This window comes from Dermochelys coriacea, chromosome 13 (assembly GCF_009764565.3).
Source record: "Dermochelys coriacea isolate rDerCor1 chromosome 13, rDerCor1.pri.v4, whole genome shotgun sequence".
NCBI lineage: Eukaryota > Metazoa > Chordata > Testudines > Dermochelyidae > Dermochelys > Dermochelys coriacea.
Window position 1 is genome coordinate 2,507,784 of NC_050080.1, and position 24,711 is coordinate 2,532,494.

The 24,711-nt window shown below is 55.9% G+C and overlaps 1 protein-coding gene across 3 annotated transcripts; it reads right to left on the reverse strand.

Annotated features, from left to right (window-relative positions):
* Positions 1 to 133: 133 nt before the first annotated feature.
* MYLK2 (myosin light chain kinase 2) lies at positions 134 to 17,217 on the reverse strand. Of its 3 annotated transcripts, XM_043495815.1 has the most exons (14): positions 16,873 to 17,217; positions 15,409 to 15,623; positions 14,922 to 15,012; positions 13,486 to 13,867; positions 12,222 to 12,889; positions 11,070 to 11,175; positions 9,013 to 9,106; positions 8,573 to 8,682; positions 7,654 to 7,795; positions 6,457 to 6,527; positions 5,872 to 6,000; positions 5,010 to 5,162; positions 4,088 to 4,220; positions 134 to 2,753 (listed from the first exon to the last, which is right to left on the reverse strand). In XM_043495815.1, the coding sequence occupies exons 3-14, from the start codon at positions 14,971 to 14,973 to the stop codon at positions 2,673 to 2,675; spliced, it is 2,121 nt and encodes a 706-aa protein (XP_043351750.1). In that variant the 5' UTR covers positions 14,974 to 15,012; positions 15,409 to 15,623; positions 16,873 to 17,217; the 3' UTR covers positions 134 to 2,672. The 3 variants fall into 3 exon arrangements, with proteins under 3 accessions (XP_043351750.1, XP_038226460.1, XP_043351751.1); XM_038370532.2 differs by lacking the exon at positions 16,873 to 17,217 and having other exon boundaries at positions 14,922 to 15,008; positions 15,404 to 15,684; XM_043495816.1 differs by lacking the exons at positions 14,922 to 15,012; positions 15,409 to 15,623; positions 16,873 to 17,217 and adding an exon at positions 14,160 to 14,367.
* Positions 17,218 to 24,711: the final 7,494 nt, after the last annotated feature.

Genomic DNA, 24,711 nt, shown 5'->3' on the forward strand with positions numbered 1-24,711 from the left:
AGGTGAAAAGATTTAACCCACTCGTTGATCTCAGGGCCTGCTCCTGACTGGGACATGAAGACCTTAGCATGAGGCAGCCTGGGGCTCAAAGCCAGCCCCTCCCACCTCGTACAACACAATCCACTACGAGCGCTTGGCGTCGGACCTGTACATGTATTTACATTAAGCCGAGAGCTCTGGCGTCTCTCAAGAGAACGTACATCTTTCCGCACTATGGGGGACTGCTGCTAGGGAGGGTACACACACAGGGGCCAGAGTGCAACATCGGGCTTTGTGCTCTGCTGGGCAGAGGAAATCCAGTGGACCCAGGGTGAAAATGGGGCAGAGGGAGAAGAGTTTTAGCGAAAAGATACAGACCTCAGCTGGGGTAAACTGGTGCAGATCCTCTGAGGTCAATGGAGTCCCACCAATGTACCCCAACTGAGGGTGTGGCTCAGTGCACATGCTCTGTGTGAGGCACTTTTGGGCTGGGTCAAGTGCTGTCTGGTTGTTTCTGTGCCTAACAGATACATGCTGCCCGTTAGCTAGCACCCTGCTTTTTCATAACGAATCGCCCGTGGACGACACCAAGCCCGGGGTTCAGTTGGGCAGAGAGGGGCGTGGCCTCAGACTCGTTCTGCAAACCCCCTCCCAAGAGAGGCACGAGCCCTCAGACTCCATGGAGGATCCTCCCACCCCTCCCCTAGCTACTACGTCAGTACACTGGGCCACACAGGAGCTCCCGCATCACCAAGGGAGGCAACTCTCATCATTACACCCCACCCTAGAGGGGCCTAGATCCCCCCGGGCAGCTCAGACATTGATGGCAGGTCTGCAGGGGGTTTCCCTCGGACCAAGCCCTGCCCGCTGTTGAGCACAATGGTTCAGGCTCAAAATGGAACACAAAGGAAACTCCAGAACCTGAGGGAGCTCCCACACTCTCCTCCCATCGGGGGTCCCTGGGCCCAGCGAGCAAAGGGTAGTTCCTGTGCGTTGGTGGTCAATGCTGAAGCAGTCCTTTCATATGTGCGAGGGGGAGCGGCGAGCCCAGCTGGTCTGCATTAGGATGCTCTCTTGCCTTTATCTTCTGGGGGACGTGTGAAGGGAAGGTTGTGTTCTCCCCCCCGCTAGCAGCTCAGAAGGGCAGGGAGGTTAGGAACTAGCACAAAGCCTCCTTCTTTCTTCCCTGGCCTCCATCTGGGGAACGCGCCTGGAATCTGTGCTCTGCACTTCCTCCTTTCCTGTGCGTGGAGCCTCCCGGCACTGACAGGAACTCAGCCCTGCACGCCGGCTTCTAGGACCCCGATCATGGGAAGAGGAGGGTTTCTGCTCAAGCAGCAGTCTCGCATGCTAGTCCAGCGGTGAGCAGATCCAGAGGCTGGCAGTAGGCATCCTACCAGCAGGCCGGGGAGTACACTCTGCACTCAGAGGGCTTGGAGTGCAAATCCTGACACTAGCACACAGTTACATTACTCCTCCTGCACTCAGGAGCTGGGAGCACAGATCCAGACAGCAGTACACAGATTTCATTGCATTCTGAGGCTGTGACCAGCAGTCCTGTGACATAGCCATGGTGTGTCTCCTATTGCACTCAGAGGCAGAGAGCAGGAATCTTGGTTCTCAGGTAGAGACTGGTGTGTGGTGCACGGACCTTGCCCCCTCAGTAGGCTGGTCTGCGTGTCCCATTGCAAGTCACAGAATGGAAGTTGAACACAAACAGCAGAACACGGGGAATTGCAATGTGGAGTCTAAGGATGCTGCAGTCTAGGATTTGGAAGGTGCTCTCTGCACCTCTGGTCGCACTGTGCACTGGGATTCCAGTTGGCAATTCCATAGCTCAGCGAGTTCAGCGCAGTCGTCTCACGACAGCAAAGGATCCAGGCTAATCGCAGCACAGGGAGGGTGGGACTCAGAGTAACAATCCAGATGTACTAGGGGATGCAGAAGAGACCGGGACTGGTAATTGCACAGTTGGTTAGGAGCAGGAGCCTATGGGATGCAGAGTGGTAGCTGTCACAGCAGTACAGAATCTGTAGCAGGGATACAGGGTGCTAAGATGGCAACACCACACTTGTGTGAGCTCCAGACCAGTAATCTCAAAGGGGATCAAAGGAGTAGTATGTCCTAGTGGTACAGGATCCAGGCACCTCATCACAGAGAACGAGAATTCCAGGGTGGTGGTATTGAACCGGAAGGAGATCCACAAAGGCAGCTTTGCAGCAGCTTGGGATCCGGGGCAGGAGCCTCACACAGGGCACAGGACCGAGAGGAGTCAGCTCACAGCAGTTCAGGATCCAGAGCTGCATTATCCCGGTGGCCTGGACCCTAGAGCAGTGACAGTGCGGGATAGGATCTAGAGCAGGAATCTCATGGCAGAGACAGAATTTAGAGCAGGACTCTCAGCAGGATGGGATCCAGTAGTAATCTCACCGCAGTGGGAGCAGGAATTTCACATCTGTACAGGACTGGGATATCTCAATTCATTGCCCCAGCAGTGAACTCCTTGTGTTTGGGAAGCGGATTGATTCCGAACCCAAGTGGAGATGCTCCTGCCTCCAAAAGCAGGGACTACATGCCACTTTCCTGTGCAGGCCCCAGGGAGCAGGCCTTCAGTGCACAGCTCAGATTTCAGGGGATTGCCCTTTGTCCTTGACTCACACTTTGCTCAAATCCCACCCAGCTCAGCCCCACACTCAGACACCCAGCGCCGTCAGGGATCCTGAGCTGCTGATCTTCTTGAATCGGTTGGCAGCACACACACCAATAAAGTTTTTCTGTTAGGGAAACAAGAAAGAAGTTATTCCCCATTTGAAGGTTGGACAGCAGTTGTTAAAGAGGCCTTTTTTGGGGATGGTGTAGGACCCCTGGCGGTGGGGACTTCAGATACTCCAGTCCCTAACTCTCCCAGCACAGGACATCGCAAGTGCGCTAGGAAGTGGTAGACAGCAATGATTCTCAAAGCCAGAGGATCACTGGGGATCCCCTTATGGGCCACTGGGGATCTATTGATCTCTTTCCACCAGGCCACAGAGATGCTTCTCTTGACCATCTGCCAGTCTTTGAGCAGTGACTCTTCCAGCTGCCTGCCACCCATGCTCAGAAGCCTGGAAGGTTTTCAGAAATTTCTTAGCCCAAATAAGCTGGACACCCACAGACATCCTTGTGCCCCTGCATGGCTTCCCGGCACCCACTCAGCCAGGATTGAATCAGAGACAGAAGCAAAGTACAGAGCACCCTGGAGAGAGGAGACTGGTGGGGGCTGCTGGCAGCGAAGCCCAACCCCCACCGAGAGGAAACCAACAGCACAGATCCAGGCTAGGGGTGAGGCTGCAAGCAAAGGGAGTGGCTCCCCCCATCACAGTCGCTCTATCGTGACATCGATTCCTCCCTGTGGCCAAGCCCTGGGGCAGGCACGGAATCAGGGGCAGAGATCCTAGAGGATCCCGTACGTAAGGAGCAATCCCTGATGTGAGGTGCACGCACAGGGTGCCCCTTCCACAGGACCTGGGGGACGGAAGAAAGGGAAGAACTACATGAGGAATAAGAGATGTTTCAGAAAACTCCACATCCCTTAGCACAGCATGATTCCTCACTGCAGAGACCATTTCGAGTACGCCACGCAATTACCACACACTTCAATGTCATGTTTAAAATGGTCCCCAGCATCGTTTTAATATCAGGGATGGGGGGTCACCCTGAGGGACAAATCCATGAAATCAGGGATCGGGGGCAGTGAGAGTCGGGGCAGTGGCTCCCCCAGGCCGTAGGAAACGCAAACGCCCTCAAGCTCTCCCTCCTCTCCCTCCTTGCCCCATACTGTTGACAGAGGTAGGGCACAGAGAAACCACCCTGCCCCATCCTCCTCTCCCCCAGGAGTCCTACCATGGCTCTCTGCTTCCTCTTCTGTGCACTCGAGTGGGGGCAGAGTGCTCGCTCTGGGTGCTCCTGTCCCACATTCCCTTCAGGGAGCCAGTGCCCCAGCCCGCTCTTCTACCCACCCCATGGGCTGGCCCTGCTCGGTGACCCCCTGCTCCCAGCACAGGGAGCTCACCCCCCACACAGACTGTCCCCATTGCACACAGCGATCAAGGGGGAGCCTCCTTCATACCTTCCAGCGCCGCCGCATGACGTACTTCCGGAGCAGGACCTGGGATTTCAGGCGCCGGTTGCAGCGCTTGGCCTTCTCAGCCAGGTCGTTCAGCCAGGGGTGCTGAAGGCACCTGGCCGCACTCATCCGGCCGCTGCGGGGGAGAGGAATGTAGGTGACACCTGTCTCCTAGTGGGGTTCAATCGTCCCAAGGAGCCCCCCCCGCATTGCTCCTGCTTTCCACTCCACATCCGAAACCCATGGGTGCTGCCACCTGCCCTTTGTAGCTGGGCCCAGGCCTGTGTTAATTTACCCCAAGAACACACTGGGGGGAACGAGGGTGCAGTCACATTCCTGCACAGGGCCTGAGGCTGCTGCTGCCCATGTGAGCCTAGCGCCTTGGCTGCCTCCTCGGGGCAGGGTCAGTCTCCTCTGACCCGGAGATCCCCCGTGGAGGCAGGGGCCAGGCACCAGAGCCTGATCTCTCCTCCCTTCCCTGCTTGGAAAGGCCTCCAGTCCCCTCCCTCTTTCCAAGAGCCCTGCTTATGAGAAGCCTTCCCCAGGGCCAGGATCCGGCTGAGCAGTCAATGCTGCATGGCCCCTGCTGTGACCACGGGGTGCAGCCAGGGGAACGGGCAAGAGGAGGCTGGCCGGGTCATCAATCAACATGGGGGCAGGGATCCGTGTTGTCCTCTTGGGGCTGTTTGTCTCTGCACCCCCAGCGAGCTTGGCAAGGCTCAGACAGCAGCATCCAGCCGTTGCCCTAGGCCAGGCCCCGGGAGTGCTCCCACTGGCAAGGAGCGGGGCGCTTGGCCCGGGTGGGAGGTGATGGACTGCACAGCAGGGGGCTTGCTGCCGTAGGTTGGCCTCAGGCCTGTGCGCCTGGTGCCAGCTGCGCTGGCCGGACCCAATCGCTCTGGGCCACCCTCGGCTCGACTCAAACCTCTTCTGCTTGATAATCAGATTCGAGACAAAGTCCTTGGCTTCATCCGAGATGCCCTCAAAGGCTTCCTCGTCGAAGTACCACTTGGCTGCCAGGACATTGTTCAGGGTTTCCGCATCGTCGTCTCCCAGGAAAGGGGAGAGGCCACTTAGCCTGGGAAGAGAGGAGGGAGGGAGCCATCACAGGTCTCAAGCTGTGCTCGGACCGCCTCAGGAAGGGACAAGACGCAGGCCCTGTTTCCTCAGCGGGTTCCCAATTCCTTCTGCACAAAGCCACTCGCTCCCTCCCTCCCTCTGCCTGGGATCATGAGGAGAGAGGCAGGGAAGCCAGCGGTCAGTGCTCTTAGAAAGGAACCAGTGTGTTCCCAGCTGGCATCTTGCTGCGTTCCCATCCTGTCTCAGCTGGAGAGGTGAGCCATTTCCTGTCCACGCGCACAGCCTGCCCCTCCCAGATGTTCCAGCCACCCAGCTCCGAGCAGCCGCTGGACGGCTTTCCACTCCCTTTGAGAAAGGGCAGTCAGTGCTGGGGAGCGGTGCCAAAGGGCAGGGTCAGCCCTGAAAGCTGGTGCCCTCTAGCCACATTGCCTCAGGCACTCAAGGAGGTAGGGCCTGCCTTATTTTACAGATGGAGAAACTGAGGCACGGAGGTTCAGAGACTGGCCCAAGGTCACCTACCGACTCAGTGGCAGAGCTGGGAATGGAACCCAGGAGTTCTCTTGCCAGCCCTTGGCTCGACAGCTGCCTCATACTCCTCTCCCACACAGCTCTGCCGCCAGCCTGGCCCACATCTACAGTTAAAGCTCAGAATGGTTCTCACACTACCCCAGCCTTAATGCCACCCAACCTGTGCCCACCACGCTTACAACATGTAGGTGATCACGCCCAGACTCCACATGTCTGTCGAATAGGAGACTTGGTCATAGTTCACCACCTCCGGGGACAGGAACTCGGGGGTCCCAAAGTTCACTTTCAGCTTCTCCCGGGGGTTGTATCTATGGGCAGGAAGAGCCAGGTCAGTGAGAGCACCTGGCACTGGTCCCGGTGCCAGCACCCCCGCCCGTTCACATTCACCACGTCCGCCCACACGTCACCCTGGCTCTATGCTGCTCCAACCCAGGAAAGAAACATCCTGGCTTGGCCCCAGCCTGAGCCAGAACCAAGCTGGTTATTATAACGGCCCCAAACCATTATCCCCTGTGGGGCACGGCTGACTCGGCAGAGCTGCTGCCAAGTCCAGACTGCAGATTCCACCCCACCCTGCTGGGATTCCTTCCTGACCTTCCCTAAGGCCCGCAGGAGGGTCAGGCGTAAGGCCAGTGCAGCTGGTCCCTGAGCGTGGCCTTTGCCCATCTCCAGGGGACATGGGAAGGGAGAACAGAGGATGTCGGGCAGGGAGAAAATCAGGAAGCGAGAAGGAGCGAGCCCAGTCCCGGAGGGAGGGGAGTTACCTTCGTGCCAGCCCAAAGTCGATGATCTTCACCATGTGCCCTGTGGAGGTGACACACAGGATGTTCTCAGGCTGCAGGGATGAAGTTCCTGAGATTAGAACCCAACTCGTGGCTACGCGCCTGCCTACCCCAGCCCAGGGTGCGGTTACAGGCCACCCGCTGAGGAGTTTGAGACACTTGACGGAGAAAGGCCGGCTGGAGGCTTGGACAGTTTTCCCCCTCTGTCCCTAGAAGGGTCAGGGATGTAGTCTGCCTGGTTCCCAGAACATATACAGGGCCAGTCCTTGCACCTCAGTGGAGGCCATTGCACCTTTAACATCCTTGCCCCAAGCTCCTACTAGGCACTGGAGTGACGTAGAGGCTTAGAACCCCAGAGGAGTTAAAATCCACGACCTTCCCAAACACTCAGTCCCACCAAGGCCATCGCGTCACTAGTTCTGACTGCCAGTGTCTCCCGGGCCATGCTGTGACTGGAGCAAGTCAGAGAGAATCGCCTCTCCCAAACTGTTCCTTGGGCAGCCCCTGCCAGCCCCCTGACATCAGAGTATGTCGGCGGACGCACGGATTGCGGTTTGTAGGCACTGAACGAGAGACGGTCACCCTTGCTAACCCTGCTCCTAGACCCACCCAGATCAGCCGCAGCAATGTGCACACAGATCCCCCCAGTGTTCCCCAGGCCCCTAGAGCCCTGCTCCCGGTTCACATGCTGAGATCTGCCCTTCCAATAGCTTGGAACCTGGAACGGACCCCGGGTCTGAACGGAGCCCAAGGCTCTACCTGCATACAATCCACAATGACCTGGCCCAGGCTGGTCTGCAAAGCCAAGACTCCAGCCTCGCCGGCCTGCGGGACAAAGCCCAGGGTGACGGTATCGTGGGCAAGCGAAGGAAAGCCCAGTGCTGCCACCACCACTTAACAGCGAGACTCCCTGTGCGCAAGAGTTGGAAGTTTCTGCTTCTGGAGGCCTCGTCCTCTCCCCAGAGACGATCCAGGCTGGGCTTGTCACCCTCTCATGTACTGAGCTCCCCCCAGGCAGCGTGCGCCCTCCTCGCACCCAGGCCCCACAGCCAGGGGCTCTCTTCTCACCGAGAGGAGCCCTTCAGCCCAGCTTCAGAACCCTACAAAGGTTTCCCCTCTAGCCCCCCAGCCCAGGAGCGTAGCTTTGCTGTACCCCCTTTCTCCCTCCGCACACGGCACCTTGAGGTCCAAGTGCAGGACATGCATCTGATGCATGAAGGTGATCCCGTCGCAGATCTGCCTCACGAACACCATGCAGTCCACTTCCGTCAGGTGGTAATCCTCGTCGATGATGCGCTCAAAGAGCTCCCCGCCCTCCACGCTGCACACAGACCAGCCACAGCGTCACCAGACTGCGCCAAGCAGACCCTAGCCACCGTGGCCCGGGCAAGTTACAGCCGAGCCGCCCTGCCCTGCGTAGAGACGCTCCCCTACGCGAGTCCAGGATCTCCCCCTGGCCTGAGCACAGACAGAGCGGGGTGCTGGTTACAGAGGGTGCCCCTCTCCTGAGGCATGGGGGGCAGAGGGTGGGTTACTGAGGAGACCCCTGGCCAAGGTTGCGTGGCAGAGGAACTGGGTAGCGCAGGAGGCCACTCGTTCTGGGTACAGGTGGGCGAGAGAAGGGGAATTCTGCAGGGAGACCCCAAACAGGGAACAGTCAGAGGGAAGCTGGAGGCGGGGGCAGGCAGCTCCCCATCCTAGTTCCAGGCAGGTTAGTGGAGAGACTATCCTAGCCAAGATCCTGGCAGAGTGATAGGGAGGTTAGTGAGATTGCCTTGATTTCAGGGGTATGGGCTACAGACCGTCTCTTCCAGGCAGGGTACCAGGAACTGGGATGTAAGCAGAGACAAGCACTACCTGGGCAGTGAATCCCCTAGCCAGAACACAGGGGACGGGGGGTGCAAGAGCCCTTGCTGGGACCTGTCACTGCACCGTAACTCGCGCCAGGGGACAGTGGCTGAGCAAATCTGCCCAGGAGGAAGGAGGTTCCCCACCCTCGGCGAACAAGCACGGCACCGTCAGGAAGCTCCCGTGTCAAGCTGCCCAGGATGCCGGCCAGCCGCAGCCCCACAACGCGACGCCGATGGGTGCTACTCACAACTCCATGAAGAGGACGATTTCCCGTGGCGTCTCGATGGCGTCGTAGAGTTGGATCAGGTTCCTATGGTTCAGCTGGTTCATCACCTCGATTTCAACCAAGGCCATCTCCTGTGGGACATACAGCGGGTCAACGCATGGAGCGCAGGCAGGGCCAGGGGAGTTGGCAGCCACCGCCCACAGAGTCAACACGCCAAGTCACCGGCTCAAGCACAGGTCAGGTGGCACCCCCCTCCGGTGGTTGGCCAACACACACAGCCGCAGGCGCACACCGTCACATGCTGGTTCATGTGCATGCGGACTGACGGACGTACACACCCAGTGACGCAGCCCCAGGTGCACAAATGTACACCTGTCTCTGTCCAGGCTAATGCATGGCTACGCAGACAGCCACACAGAGACACGTGCACAGGCAGACTCAGGAGAACACACAGGACACACCTTGTCCTTCGAGCCCTGTTTCCTAATGATTTTGGCTGCGAGTTTGAGTCCTGTCCCTCTCTCGGTGCACGTGCGAACTTCACCAAACTTCCCCCTAGGGCAAAGAAAAGCAGATAGTAGAGGCTGCAATCCCCCCCCACCCAGGGCCATGATCTAGCCAGAGGCAAGAGGGCAAGCTCAGAGGCTAGCTGCAGAGGGACCAAACTTAGCGGGGACATAAGTGGTTATAATGCCCGTTTCTGACATCCCCATAGAAAGGAGTGGGCAGGGGGGTGAGTTACCAGTTCTCAGGGTAACTGACCAGTCACATGAACTCACATGAGCTCAGTCCCAGGGGGTCACTGGATTCTTGGGGTTTCCAAGCCTGGAGAAGGCGTGTTCCTAAGCTGAAAAGCTTGGTTTTAGCCCAGAAGCCCTGGGCAAGCCTCCCCTCAGAGCTGACCCATAGATTTCCTTCCTCCAAGAGGGCACCGATGACCAAGAAGCAGCACTTCCGTTCCAGGGAGGAGGACTCTGCAGCATGCCCAGCCCTTGCTAACACAGGGCAGGACTCTACAGATCCAGTCCAGCTCTCCCACATGGCAGGGCAGGGCACTAGACAGTGGGCTAATAGGAACATAAGAACGGCCCTACTGGGTCAGACCAAAGGTCCATCTAGCCCAGTATCCTGTCTTCCGACAGTGGCCAATGCCAGGTGCCCCAGAGGGAATGAACAGAACAGGTAACCATCAAGTGATCCATCCCCATTGCTCATTCCCTGCTTCTGGCAAACAGAGGCTAGGGACACCATCCCTGCCCACCCTGGCTAATACCCATTGATGGCCCTATCCTCCATGAACTTATCTAGTTCTTTTGTGAACCCTGTTATGGTCTTGGCCTTCACAACATCCTCTGGCAAAGAGTTCCATAGGTTGATGGTATGTTGTATGAAGACATACTTCCTTTTATTTGTTTTAAACCTGCTGCCTATTAATTTCATTTGGTGACCTCTGGTTCTCCCTCTGTTATAGGAATGAAAGGGGCATACAGGGTCCTGGACAGGCACTAGAGGGGTAGCAGAGACGGGACTGTACCCACTATACTGAGCTGGGATGAAACTTCAGCTGAACACCTGGTCTCTCCAGTCTGCCAAGCGAGGGGCACTTTGTCCCTGTGAGATGCCAAGTACCAAATGCAGAACATCTGCCCCATCAGTGCCTTCTGCTAGCTGGGCTACCAGGCAGCCTGAGCACAAGTCTCCCTCCTGAATGGAACCAGCAATGCTGCTGCTGGACAGGGCAGGCCTGGGACCATGCCTGGAGGGTGCAGACATGCTGCCTGGCTGGGAGTGACTGCACCAGCCCATGCCGAATGGGGTAGTGCCACCCTGTTCTCCTGCACCACTAGAGGGCCCCTGGGGGGTACCACACACATAACATGTTTGGCACTCACTGCTGAGCTTCCCTGACTTTATCACCCTTGTGTTTGGCCCAGACCTTCACCCTGAGTAACGTGCATTTGCCCTGTGCATGTCACCTTCCCTGGGGGGTGGGCTTAAAGTGGGCAGAGAGGGAGAAGGGGAGTGGTGGCAAGCCAGGGCCACCACCAGGAGCAGCTCTGGTGGAAACGTTTCATTGAAATCGCCAGACGAGGTCTGAAGGTTTGTAAAGACAGGGCAACGGGGACAAAGTTGGGTTATTTTCAAAAAAGACAAAGGAAACATTTTGAAAGCGTCTAAATGTCCCAGATCGCTGTTTTCTGAGCACAGCGGTTTGATTTGGTCTTTATATGGCTTTTTGAAATGAAAAAAACCCAACCCCATTGTTTTACAAGCATTTTTTAAGGTTCAAAAAATGACGTCAGAACAAACTATTTCAATGGGTCCAAAGGAGAGTTTGGGAAACTTCATTTTGCAGGAAATGTCGACGTTTGGGAGCTTCCCCTCCCTATTTCTAAATGGAACAAAATTTTCAAAATCACGGAGTTTCTCACAAAACAGAAAACACGGCTAGGGCCTGCCTGTGCACCCCGGGCCATCTCCCAGCCCCATGACATCTCCCTGGGCAGCTGGCTCTTACCCGCCCAGCATCTCCTTGGTGTTGATGTTGAACATGCTGTTCACGGTGCCGGATTTCAGGGAGACAATGCGATGGGCGAAGGGAGCGGGCGGTGGAGGAATATCGTCTGCGGAGACAAGATACATGGGACCACCCAGCTGCTTCCATCTTTCTCAGCTGAGCCTATGGGGCTGGGGAGACCCTCAGGAAGCAGCCCCCCTCCCCCCCCGGCTGGTGGAACCAGAGCTTCAGCCACTCCTGGGGCGATGCCGGCACCTAGTGGCAAAGCCGGGTACAGCCTGCAGCCAGCCCCTCCTCGCCTCCCACTCCTGTCACTTCGCTGTGGGTCACAGTATGTGGCCCCCTCTTTATAAATAGCAAAGGATGCCGCAGACCACCCCGGAGCCTGACAATAAATCACGAGCCCATCAGCAGCTCCAGTTTCGTTCCATAACCCTGTTAGACCCCTTTGGACCCCAGCAGGCTCCTTGACAGCCCCTGAAAGATCCTCACAGCCGCATCTGCAGTCACAGACCCCTGATTCCACGCTGACCGCCAAGCTCCCCTCAAGCCACAGCCTGCATTCCCCCAGCCCTGTGCACACCCCACATTTCCACCCTGCACTGTCCCTCCCGCTCTGCTGATCCTGGGCCCACTGCCCAGCCCCAGGGCATTTCCATGCTGGGCCACCCACACTTCAGTTCTGGAGAGCTAGCCCTTCGCTCCCGGCCCTCCGATCCCCATGGTCCAACCCTGCCTTCCCCACCGCGCACAGCTCGGGCCCCAGCCTGCCCTCCCCCTGAACATGCCTGCACCGCCTGCACTGTCACTCTGCCCAGCTCCAGGACACGCTGTCCTAGGCAGGCAATGCTGATGGTGCAAAGATCTGAGTGACACGTCCCAGGGAGCTCTTAGATATCACAGGGAGAGGCTCTCTCTGGGTCTCGCACTATGTGTCAAAGGAGAGCTGCAAGAACATGCCAGACGCAGAGCGGGCGCAAGGCTCCCATCGCAGCAGCAGCAGCAGCCTGGCTCGGGGACAGGTCACCTTTCTTTAAAGCGAACCCGCAGCTGGAGCGCCATTGGTGGGCGGTGAATCAGAGACACCGGCACCCCGGTTCTGCTGGACAGAGTCCGTCCACCCTACATGCCTAAGAGACGGCACAGCCTTACCCAGTATCTGGAAAGGGTCCTCTTTCCCGAAGTCTGGCGTTAGGTAGGGGCCGGGCGGGGGCTCCACTTCCTCCTCCTCTGGTGAAGGTGGCTGTTCCCCAGCTACAGGGCCTGTTTTCCCCACATTTCCAGGGCTGTCCAAAGCTGGAGGAGGCTGCTCCACTGAGCTGGGCTCTGCAGGGGTCTTGTCTGAAGCCGGGTGGGGTAGCACCACTGAGCTGGGGGGCTCTGCAGGGGTCTTGTATGAAGCCGGGTGGGGTAGCACCACTGAGCTGGGGGGCTCTGCAGGGGTCTTGTCTGAAGCCGGGTGGGGTAGCACCACTGAGCTGGGGGGCTCTGCAGGGGTCTCATCTGAAGCCAGGTGGGGTAGCACCACTGAGCTGGGGAGCTCTGCAGGGGTCTCATCTGAAGCCGGGTGGGGTAGCCCCACCAAGCTGGGGGGCTCTGCAGGGCTCAGGTTCCCACTGCTGCTAGCTGGGCTGGACACCTCACTTAGGGTGGGTTTCTCTGGACAAGTCTGGTCTCTGGGGGAATCCGAAGCAGGGCCAGGCACCTCCGCTAGACTGGGTTCTGCTGGCAAAGCGCTGACTCCTTTGGCAGGAGTTGCTCTACCCTGCGGGGTCTTCCCTTCGGCTCCCATCTTCACAGCTGGGGGTTCCTCCCCTGGTCTGAAAGGGAGACGTAGCAGTGTGGGCCTGGCACACCTGATCCAACCCGCCATTAACGTCCCCGAAGAGGGAGCCGAGCTGCTCGCCCTGGTCTGCACCTCATTGCGTGTAAGGAAACATCCCCGCCACGGAAAGGTCCCATGCCCGGGGGGGAGGTGAGGGAAGCCCCTCAGAAGGTCAAGCATGTGAGCGGAAGGGGATCCCAGAGACTGGGTCCCGTCAGGGATGTTCTGTGCCCAGGAACAGGCTGACTCCAGTTGCAGGGTGGGGCCCAAGAGGAGACAGTCCCAGGGAGGCTAGGATCTCAGAAGAGCATCCAACCGGGGAGCACAGGCTGCACCTCCCCAGAGAGGAGTCTCTGCCCCACCCGGTGACTTCCCTTTGGCATGTGGTTCTCTAGGGAGCCCATCCTGGTGCGAACGCTGCAAACCAGGCACACATGGAGGACTGGGGTGCAGAGCAGGGAGGAAGGATGAAGGGAGGGGACCCTGGCATTAGGAGACAAGCTAGGGGCTCCCCACTCCACCAAACCAGCAGGGCCAGCCTCCCAAGCTGCCTGGGGGATCAGATTCCTAGAGAGAGAAGTGAGATGTTACCTCTGGCTGCTGACTGGGCAGCTCAGGCTCCGCTGGGGAGCTGGGGGCTCATGCTTGGAAATCGTAGGCTGGCTCTGGCTTTCTGCCCCCTCCTTGGCCACTGCTTTCTTCTCACTGGCCTTCATCCCCTTCCCAGCCATGGGGACGCCCTTCTCTCCAGGCTCTGCCTTTTCTCCTTCTCTCTCCATTGGCTGCAAGGTTGCTGGGGCCGACTGGCAAGTGTGGCTCTCTGCTCCTCCGGGGGCCGTGCCCTCCCCCACGCTGGTGCAAGGCCTGGCGTTCTGGCCCACTGGCGCCCCCTCGGAAGGAGCCGTGACAGCAGCTGGCTGCCCTGTGGGGCCCTCCAAAGCCTGGGGCATCTCTGCAGGCTTTGGTGAGGCTTCTGTACAAGAGAAGAAAGTCAATAGCTCCCCAGAGGGGGCTGATCCACCCCCAGGGAAGAGACCCACAAACACAGATCCTAGGTCTCAGCTACCCTTTGTTACATAGGCAGGTCCCTCGGTTCAGACCCCATGCTAGACGGCCAGACAGGCCTGCTCTCCCTTCTCACTCCCGACCCCCTGGCTCCAGAGGGCATCCCATAGGGCTGCCTCCTGCCCTTCCGGCTGCCTTTGGCCTGCAACAAGGGGTCGATGGCACCTTGGCAGGGCGAAGGGGCGCCCCCCGTCACGCACCGGGAGCGGGGCCCCTGGCGCTCACTGGGAGACAGAGCCCAAGAGGCTGAAGGCCAGAGCCGCTCCCCCCAGGCTCCTGGCCGGATCAGCACAAGAGGAAGCTGCTCTGCAGGAAGGGAGCTGAGCTGCCTGGAGAGTGGGGACCCGCTGCTGCCCCGAAGCCTCAGGCTGCCGGGCAGGTGGGCTGAGCCCTCCCCCACTTGGGGCCCAGGAGCTCAGTGGGGGGCTCACGCCATTGCCTTGGCTACACTCTGCTCCCCAGCGCCCTTCACCCGGGGTTTTGCTCGCAAGCCCCGCAGCCTGGCCGCTCTCGCGCTGGCACCAGGTGGGGACTCAGCAATTCCGAGGCTGCGGGGGGGTCCCAGCAGGAGCGTGCAGACCCGCAGGTGGGGGGCCCAGGACAGCCCAAGGGCCAGACGCGGGGCATGGCCGCGCTCCCTGCAGCGGGGAATCCAACCTCCCGTACCGGGCAGCCGCTGCTCTGAGGTCTCCGATGGGGCGGTTTCCCGTGCGCCCTGGGGAGGCGGCAGCGCAACCTTTGGTGTCCGAGGCTTAACTCGCAGGACTGAGCCCCCGGGTGGAGGAAGCAGCAGCCAGAGCCGCACCAGGCAGCATAGCGAGACCCCCCTCCCCCCCGCAGCACCCTGCCAAGGAAACTCCGCGGTGCAGGCAGCACCTGTCGCGGCAGGTTCCCGGCTTCGGATTCCCCGGTGTCCTGGGGGGACCAGCCGCCCTCCCCGGCCAGCTCGCGGGACCAGTTACCTGCTTCCATGCTCCGCAGCAAGTGCTCGGCGCTTCCTTCTGCCGCGGCCATCAGGAGCGCGAGTCCTAGCACCCCCCCGCCATGCCCTGGAGAGAGGGGCAGGAATGTCAACGGCCAAATGCACCGGGGCGTCCCTGGCAACACCCCTCCCCGGGCGGACTGTCCGTGCCTGGCCCCCCGGGCCAGGAATCCAGACACCCGCGGAACGGAGCCTCTGGCTGGGAGAGCACGTCCCGCCCGCCAGCCAGGGAGCCAGGGCTGCTTAGCACCGAGAGCAGGGCGAGCCCCGGGGCAGCGGCTGCAGCCCGCCAGCCCTTCCTTCCCCCCGGGGCTGGGCACTGGGTTGCCACGGAGAACTCCCTGGCCAGCCAGAGAGGAGCGGAGAGCGGCGGGCACAGCAGAGTGCAGCCCCTAGCCACCGCTGAGCCGGACCTGGGCTGCCCAAAAGCAGTGTCCCTTGGGGGGCAGAGGGCCCGCTTACCTGGGTCCCCGTTGCAGCCAGCACTCAGAGCAGCGTCCGAGCTGTGCCAATGCTGGGACGGAGCCGGCCCCTTCTATACTGAGTGGGACGGAGCCGGATTAGTGTGGGGAGAGAAGTATCCTTTACACCAGGGTGAGACCGTTACGCGTCGCCTTTCAGGCCACCTGTCACTGCTGGAGCGCGTTCAAAGGACGCTCCATTCTTCTCCCGGCCCCCCCTGCTTGGGGCAGACGGGAATTCAAACAAACAGAGAACAGATGCCAGAGCCGCCCCCTGACTCTGCCACCCGCCCCGCCTGAGGGGGCACCCACCCACCCCGCTCAGGAAACGATCCTTCACTAGAGGGGTCGGGGGGCGTGGACAGCTAAAGTTCAGCGCCCCCGCGCCCCGTTGAGCATGAAACGGGTACACGCAGGAAGGGGGGCTTCGATCTCACGCCTGGACTCGAACTGTCCCATGCACGGCCGGCGCGGTGCTTCCGAGACACCCGGGGAGCCCATCGGGAGCCCCGCACCAGCCCCGGAGAGCCCCTCCGCTGCGCGCTCTGCGGCCGCCACTGCCAGTCCCGGCCCAGCTTGTTAAGGACCCGCTCGGCCCAGGGCAGCCCGATTACACGGCAGCCTGGCAGAGCGTTCACAGCCCAGCTCCAGCCCGAGCCAAGGCGCGGGGCTGCCCAGGGCAGGTCCGGGGAGCGCTCCAGTTACAGGGGCACCAGCTGAAGGCAGGAGCAGGCCCGTGGCAAGAGCCAAGAGAACCCTCCAGTGCTCCCAGCAAACCGGGAGTGAAACCAGCTTCACTTGGGAACCCAACGCATGTCATGTCCCAGCCTAGCGAGCCTTAAAATCTCGGAGCTAGGAGAGAATAAACCCCACTGCGGGTGTGGCCCTGTGGGGGGCAGCCCCACCTCTGCCCATATTCCCCTTCCCGTTTTGTAAAACGCTCCAGCTCCCTTTCAACAAAGATCCAGAGACTAACACCCCCCCCACACACACACACCCCCCTACACCTGGAGAGAACGGATCATCGACTGGGTGGGTGGAGCTAGACAATTTGCAGTTTAATTAGAGGTTTGTGTCCAGTCTTTGCGTCTAACCCCTAGAGGGTTATTGGGTTTATTGTGCAGTATTAATAACTGGAGACATGCTGACTGCTCACCCACTGGCCCCAGGAATGCTAGGGCAGCAAGTGCAGGGTAAAGAAAGGGGCTAAGTCACGCCTGCTTCTTCCACTCCTTAAAACAAAGGGGAGCACAGAGGCCTGGACTTTTTACCCTTTGGATATAAAGCAAAGAAGAGCTATGGGTGGGTGCATCAGTTGGGGAGCAGGGTCTAGCGGCTGCAGCTCTGGACTGCAAGTGGGAGCCCCAGGCTCTATTGGCAGCTCTGATACACTCGCTGTGAGACCTCAGGCAAGTCACATTGTGCCTCAGTTTTCCTATCTGTAAAATGGAGGGGGCAGCATTCACTTACCTGCCTTGCGGGGCAGGTTCCACCAGTGCATGGAGACAGTGGATGGGAAGGTGCAGCAGTTGCAATTAGGACAGTGGCTGTGGAGGGGTGGCAGCTCTTTGGGTACCTCAGAAGGCAAGAGGCTAGAGTCTCCCAGGACAGAAGCCTTGTTGCTCACTTAGGCAACTAGGAAGGTGCAATTCAAGCTGTTGCAATGCTGGCAAGGTTCCCAGTGGAGGCTGGGCATCAGAGCTCTGGGATTACCTCTGGCTTTCCCACACATTGGCCTTTGCCTGCTGCGGTCTTCCTCTGATAGGTCTCCAGCCTCCTACTGCTTGGAGTTCATAAGCTTTGAGTCATCCCTGTTAACACTCCCCAGCTTCTCCCTCCTCTCCTCCTCACAAAAGCACTGGACACTCAAGACATAACTGTGCTGCCCACTGCCTGCTTCTGAGCCAACGTCAATAACAACTCATGACTCAGGGTCGTCTAGCACCTCTCACCTAGTGCACTCAACTTCCCTCTTCTATCACTAAGAAGGCAGCTACTTCTGGGGTGGAATGTACCAGCTGTTAAGTAGCACACAACACTGAGGGCAGGAAGAGGTGGATTCAGTAGAAGCTGCAGTAGGTGGTGCAGGTTGGCACTACTCTAAGCTGTTATATGATTAGTTAAATACCTCTCCTATCCCAAACAGCCTCCCCTCCCTCCTTAGACCACATCCTTGCCACCAACTCTTTGGTGATCCCCTCGCCAGAGCCAGCCCACAATATGCGGCATGTACCAGGCTAGACTGGAGATCCAAGATAGGTAGGGTCTGCTGCTAGATTAGAAGCATTGAAGGAGGACCGTGCCTTTCTATTTCAAGGGTAGCAAGCACCCCGTCAGCACTCCCACAATGCTCTGGGCTTCCAGTGATCGCCAAAGACCTAGAAACTGCTGGACCACATGGGATAGGGCACAGCCTTTAGAGGTGTTTGGGTGGTAAGTGATGCCCCTCAGAAGTCTGCTGTGCCCTACTGCAACCTTCCCTAGGGCTGTTCTCAGAGGAAGAGAGTGAGGATGGTCTAGTAGTTAGGGCCTGGCCTAGAACAAGAGACCTGGATTCAATTCCCTGCTTAGCCATCTAGTTCCAGTGTGATCTAGGACCAGTCAGTTAGGGGGAAACTGAGGCCCAGGCTATGTACCATGAGTCTTATTGCACTGCTCTACCTCCTAGGGAGTGGGATGAGGTGTACAAATAGCACCCAGGGCTGAATGAAGCATGATAACACAGCTCAGGCAGCCTGGGCAGCTTTGGCCCCTCAGCCTCCAGCAGGCAAGCAGTTAAAGCCTGCTGAGGAAGACACTCATTTGCACAGTCACTCCTGATCCTGGCATGAAGCTCAACTGCCAGAAGGGGCCTGGAAACATCCCCAGCCCTGGGAGGTGGTGACGCTGAGTAGGGTCTTTAAAAGGAACTGGTTAGGAGATGTGTTGCCCTGGCTTGCCCTCTTCCCTGATCAGCTGCACTGGAAAAATGGAAGCAGTGGAACTTAAAGAATGACCTTTTCAGTTACAACACAACTAGCTGATGCCCCAGTGCCTAATATCGGAGAGGCAAGGTTTGCAGCCAGCCCTCCGCACAGCCACGAAAGCTTCTCTTGCCCCTAGGCTATAGGGGGCCCAACCCAGCAAAGAGCTTCCCAGGAGACAGGGCTAGTATTCAGTGCCAGGCACCCTATGCCCTCACATTCTCAAAGCGAATAATGCAGAGCCCAAGTGACTATGCTCTGCCATGCTGCAGGCTTCTAAGTAGGCAGCAGGTCCCCTAATTCTTGTGCTGGGAGTCAAGATTTAACTAACAGATAAGCCAGGATTCAGGTCGGACTGTATTGAATGACGAGAGCATTGTTTATGGGGGGCAGTTTACATTGTTCCCTTTCCACTTGTGCGCCACCCTTTCTGTTTAGGTTAGGGATCCAGCAGATCCAGGGGCCTTTACTCTGCCTCAAGGTTAGGATTTTGGCGGGGGGGAGGGAATTGCAGCAGTGTGCAAAGTCTCGAGAGGATTGTGCAAGGAAAGCCTGCATGGGTTTGGCTAAGTATCCAACAGGCTGCTGCAGTTGCCTGGCTTCTAGCCAGAGAGGGCAGAGGCAGCTTGCTGCCTGGCTAGTTGGGCCACCGGGCAAGGAAAAGTCAGCCCTGCTCAATTCAGAAAGCTGGGATAGAAGGAAGCCAGTTTTGGGGTTGTTGGCAGATGATTTTGCACAGCCTTCCTCTGATAAGTAAGGCTTACTCAGCTCAGGAGGACCATTCCCTTCAAATGGGACCAAGCAAGTGCCTGCAGGATCAAGCCCGAAGGACTGAGCTATGCCCAGACCTGCCCTAGTCAGTTAGGCCTTGGCCAAGTCTGTGTGGGGATGCATATTTCAGACCAAATGTGACTCAAGTAACTTTGCTAAAGTCAAACCCTTTTGATGGGTTTTATGCTAAACTAATGCATTTACACAGACTGGCACCAAAATAGGTAAGTCAGCTTCAGTTCACACCATGATAGTTTGATGCATATCTGTCTAGAGACCAGCCCTGTGCATCTATGAGTCTTAAGGCAAGTCAAGAAATATGCCACACTCCGTCACTTTGTTCTCTCGACCCTCATTCCCCGTTCCCGTTGTTGTCCTAAGTCTTCTGCTCACAGCCAGCATTCAAACCTAGCATGGGACATGGCCCCATAACAACTGGGTTTCTAGTAAGGCTCATCATGAGAGCTGCTGGGACCAGAACATCTTTGACAGCAATTTATCATCTTTGTAACCTGTCAGTGAATAAAATATCAGGTTTTAAAAGGAAAAGCCATGCACAGGCAGACTCCAAGAGCACATTTTGATATCCAGGTGACAGGCAGGGCTGGTCCATATCTGAGAGATGCTGTTACAATCACACCAAACATACACACTGAACTTGACCACTAAAGCCATTTAACTCCATGGTGCTTCTTGAGTGCTTCAAGGCAACAGTCTAGCTATAGTATTTGGATCAGCTCTGGCAGGAAGAAAGCAAAAGATGTATTTTTTTAAAAACTGGTGGTCAACTCACATGATAACACGGCATCATAGGAACTGAAGACCATGAACTGTTCGATACCAGCACGTTCCTGTATTGTCCACTATTGTGATGCACTGATTCCTTTCAGTGGAAGGGGAGGCGGAAGTAATCTTATGTCCTCACAGTCATGCTGTTAGTTACCAGCTGGACTCAGCTTCCTAACCCGATTGCTGATTCTCTGGCCCCTCCCTTGGTAACTCACTTGCAGCCCAGCAGCACATGTAGAATGGGGTGGAAATTAAGGAAAGTTTTGGCTAACAGGAGAAGATGGGAATGAGAAAACATTTGCTGGGGGGAGGAAGGGAGAGACTCAATTGAGATAGTGGTAGCTCCATTGGTGAAGTCATTTAAAAAATGAATCTGGAGAATTGCCTGCAAGAACAATCCTGCAGTGGCAAGGAAGGGGTCAACGACTCAGCTTTGACATCAATGGTGGGTGGATAAGGAGACTCGGTGAACTTCTCTTCCAAAGCGATTGGAACAAGATTAATAGTGATTACAGTTTGATGCATCATAAGGCTTAAAAGCTAACATGACAGTAGTTTGTGCAGTTAGTTCACATTTTCATTATTGTTTCAGCATCCCTGGCTGCATTTCCAAGCAGGCAGAGTGCACAGGGTTGGCCTAGCATGGTTAAGGACTAAGGCACAAGTCCTTAAAAGGTATTTATGCTCCTAACTTCTACTGAAATAAGTGGAAACTAGCCACCTCTGTTTGAGGATCTGGACCTAAATCCTTTATTGCAGAAACAAGGGTATTGCCGAAGAGAACAGAAATCATAGGAGACCTGGAGAGCAGCTTGGTTTAAAGCTCCTGAAGGGCCAGCTCTTGCCACTTGGAGAAGGTTACTCAAGGTGGCAATTCAGTTATACATGAGGCAGAAGCTTAGCTTTCATCAATGGATTCCATTGCACACATGGACTATAGAGTTAAATTTGTATGAGACTAGGAATGATAGCTATGCTGTCAATTGACCAGAAGACCAGTTCACTCAGAGCACACACCAGAGGCATGTAGAGAGGGGCACTACTTTATTGGCTTTGGGCAAGTGTGACGAAGCGGGACTGTTCTTAATGTTTCCTCTGAATATTGTGGGGGTGCCTCAGTTTCCCCTATGCAGTTCTTAAGTATCTAGGTGGTGGGATAAGGGTGTATGATCGTTGCAGAGCCCTAGAGGGCAGGTATGTGCAGGGGTCTTGTCACAGAGAATGGCCGACACCCTGTTTCCTGGCAACTGATGGCCTGGCCCTTCCCTCCTGCAAGGTGAGAGCTAAAGGGTTGGAGAACAAAGGAATCCGATGATCTCCTGGCCCAGGAAAGGGACAAAGCCCAGAGGAGAAGGGGTTAGAGAGAGTTTCAGTTTGGGGCTGGCTGGGGACATGGAGTGAAGTGCAGACGTGGTTGTCTGGCTCACTGCCCCCAAAACGGACCCAGCTGAGGGGTCCTGTTCTCTGTGCCTACAAGCTCTGTGTTAGACCATGTTCCTGTCGTCTAATAAACCTTCTGTTTTACTGGCTGGCTGAGAGTGGAGCTGGGCGGCAGGACCCTCCGGCTTTCCCAGGACCCCACGTGGGTGGACTCGCTGTGGGAAGTGCATGGAGGGGCAGAGGATGCTGAATGCTCCGAGGTCAGACCCAGGAAGGGGGAAGCCGGGTGAGCTGTGTGTCCTGCAGACAGGCTGCTCCCAGAAAGGAGACTTCCCCAGAGTCCTGACTGGCTTCATAGGGAGCAGTTCCAGAGCATTGCCTGGGGACGCTGTGACAGCAAGCAAGCAGGAAAACTTGCCAAGGGGACTGGATGGCTATAGGGGACATCTAAGCCAACTATAGCCTCTTACCAATATGCTGTTAGAAATTCTCTCCTTTCCTTAGAGCAGCAGCCAAGATACCTAGAAGCCACCTCTCAAGACTCATTCCAACCACATACTGCTGCAACTTTTCCCAATTGTCTGCTCTGTCCCTGCACCAAATCCCCTTTGGAAGAGTGAGGTACTTTGCTTTTCATGGCATAGCACACACACCAGTCCAAGGCTATTCATTCAACTCTTCCTCTCCATTTTGAGCTTGTCTCAACAGCCAGTGACAGAGTTGTGAGATTGCCTAATGAGGCTCCGGGAAAACAAACACTATGAGAGCCAGGAGTACAGACAACAGGCGATGCAGTTATAGTTTTCATCTTTCAGTATCAGACAAAGATGTGCAGGCAGGCAGGATTAGCATTACAGGATGGAGCCTCTAAACTGTGCTAGAAAGTACCAATGGGTAGCATGGAGTCCGTAAATCGTTTACATAGATAAGACGTGAAAGGGGCTCTCTTTAGGATGGCCCAGGTTTTTGGCACAGTTAGAGGAACACCCCCTCCCTGCTTAGACTTTTTTATATAATGTAGTTACTGGAGGGGGTGGAGAGGGAATAAGGCAAAGTTGGGGGCAGTGTTTTTACTCTCCCTACCCCAGCGCTCATGAGCAAGTGTGTCAATACCTACGAATGGGAATGCTGGCTGGATTCTGTTTAGATACAGATTCCTCAGGCACTTGGGCCAATTGTCACTTTAGGAGTCCAAGGTTAAGAACAAAAAGTCACACCTCAAAATGACTTTTTATAACAGTGCTCCAGGTTGCTCTTGAGAGCAGGAAATGAACAAGAAAATGCCAAGTGTTTTTCCACTTAGGAACTTGAGCCAGCATCCACATTGGCTCTTGTTGGAAAACAGAGTGTCCTGGGATACTTGGCAAAGCATCAAGCACGCCAGTTCCCTAGCTACACAAGCGTCACAGCTCTAAGCACCACACACTTTAACCTTTATGCTCTTTTCATAGGCTTGAGAAACTCCACACAGCCAGACCTTGTCTGTTCCCCAGGAAACTTTATACCTGGTCTAAATTGAGTGTTGCAGCAGGCTGCGAGGCAGATGGTGTCAATTCAGAATGAGAACAGCGTCCCTACCTGAATCCTAGCCGCTGCACTGAAACTTAAGATAGTCTGCCTGACTTGGCTGAGAAAAAACTCAGCTATGTAGTCAACAGCTTCTTAACTGCTTCTATCAGCACTAAGGATTTCCCCAGACAAGCTATGAACATATTGTGACGGATACCGTTAAGGGAATGGGGAAAAGAAGGAAAAAATCCAGGCATTGTAGAAATCATCCGGAGTTGCGCAATGCTACTAGGCAATACCAAGTGTTGATCTGAAGTTATTGGGAAGATGGAATTATGAGGATATGTATCCTAAATGCTCTGAACATTCAATAGCCAAGATTTAAATGGACTGCCAGCAAGAGAGGTACCAAGACTTCTCCCAGAGAGTGACTCATGTCTGACTTCAGCCCAAGTTAGTGCCACAGCATTAGCTAGCCAATATGCAATTCGGAAAGGCTGGAGGGAAGCAAACAGACACTAAACAGCCCAATTATCAGCCAGCTGACAGTCTAGCTCTTTTAGCAACAGAAAGGAGAGGTTTTACCAAGTTTTAAAACTAAGTAGTTCTCAGCTACTCAGTCACAATATGGACTTGGTCTGTCACTGAAGTAAAAGTAATAGCAAGGTTAAGAAGCTGCAAACCAGAAGGAAGAGACCTACCTTATAATTCTACATTTCTGAAGATGTTGTCGTACAGGATTCACTCTTGCCTTTACTTCCAAGCATGACACAGCCATGACTCTGGTATTTCAGCCCTCTATTTATTCTCCCTTTGCACAGGGAAATGTCTGTTGGGGATTTGTCCAGAGCATCTCTTTCGCTCCTTTGAAGATCACCCAAAACTTGCTGAAATTCTAAAGGAGTTAGGCTCCTCTGAAAAGGTCCTCTGGGGGAGTGATTGATCTAAGTTACGCAACTTCAGCTACATGAATAATGTAACTGAAGTCAACGTACTTAGATTGACTTACCATGGTGTCTTCACAGTGGTGAGTCGACTGCTGCCGCTCCCCTGTCGACTCCGGCCGCACCTCTCATAGCGGTGGAGTACAGGAGTCAATGGCAGAGCACTCAGGGGGTCGATTTATTGCATCTAGAATAGATATGATAAATCGACCCCCGCTGGATCGATCGCTGCCCGCCAATCCGGTGGGTAGTGTAGACATACCCTCAGTCTCCTGCTAGAGAGCGAAGACCCAGGATGGAAAATTCTGCAATGATGGCATCATTAGAAATGGTTGTTTCCTTCTTACCACTGCCTCAAGATAAGGTTAGAGAGTTTGCTCTTGCTGGAAAAGTTTGCATGGCTCAACCCCACAGCCTTATCACAGCCAACAGACCTAGGAGACTCAGCCTACAGAAATAAATGCATCTCCTACACGTGGAGAGGGCCAGGGCCCAGTGACCTGAAGCCCTTACACCCTTGAGAAGGCAGCTGAAGCAGAAGTCGAATTGGGGGAAAGAGAGGTAGCCACACACACACTCACAGGGCTAGAGCAGCCAATCTCTCCTAGTAGATTGTGTGGATAATCCTATGATATTCCCACTCATTACTTTGCTGTTTTACTGATCATCAATGTTGACTATTAAGAGTCTTGTCCTTCGGCATCTGAATGAGCACCCACTGAAATGAATGGGGCAGTTCATACCTCAGCTATGGTTTCAGAGTCTGCAGACCAAGGCATTACTGAATTACACTATTCATATTGAGGCTCGCAGCTGGAGTTTTGTTTTAAAAACAAACAATCTTAGACTCTGGAAAACAAGGTGGCAGCTTGAAGAGGTGGCCAACATCTGATCGGTGTGTACCAACTGAATTCAAGACACATCTGAACCCCTTCCACAAAAAGGGAATTGAG

Coding starts and splice junctions, on each gene's coding strand:
- MYLK2 (XM_043495815.1), bottom strand. CDS start 14,973: ATGGCCGCGGCAGAAGGAAGCGCCGAGCACTTGCTGCGGAGCATGGAA. Junction 8,683..9,012: donor AACAGGGCTCGAAGGACAAG/GTGTGTCCTGTG, acceptor TATGTCCCACAG/GAGATGGCCTTGGTTGAAAT. Junction 5,163..5,871: donor GGCGTGATCACCTACATGTT/GTAAGCGTGGTG, acceptor CTCTCTTCCCAG/GCTAAGTGGCCTCTCCCCTT.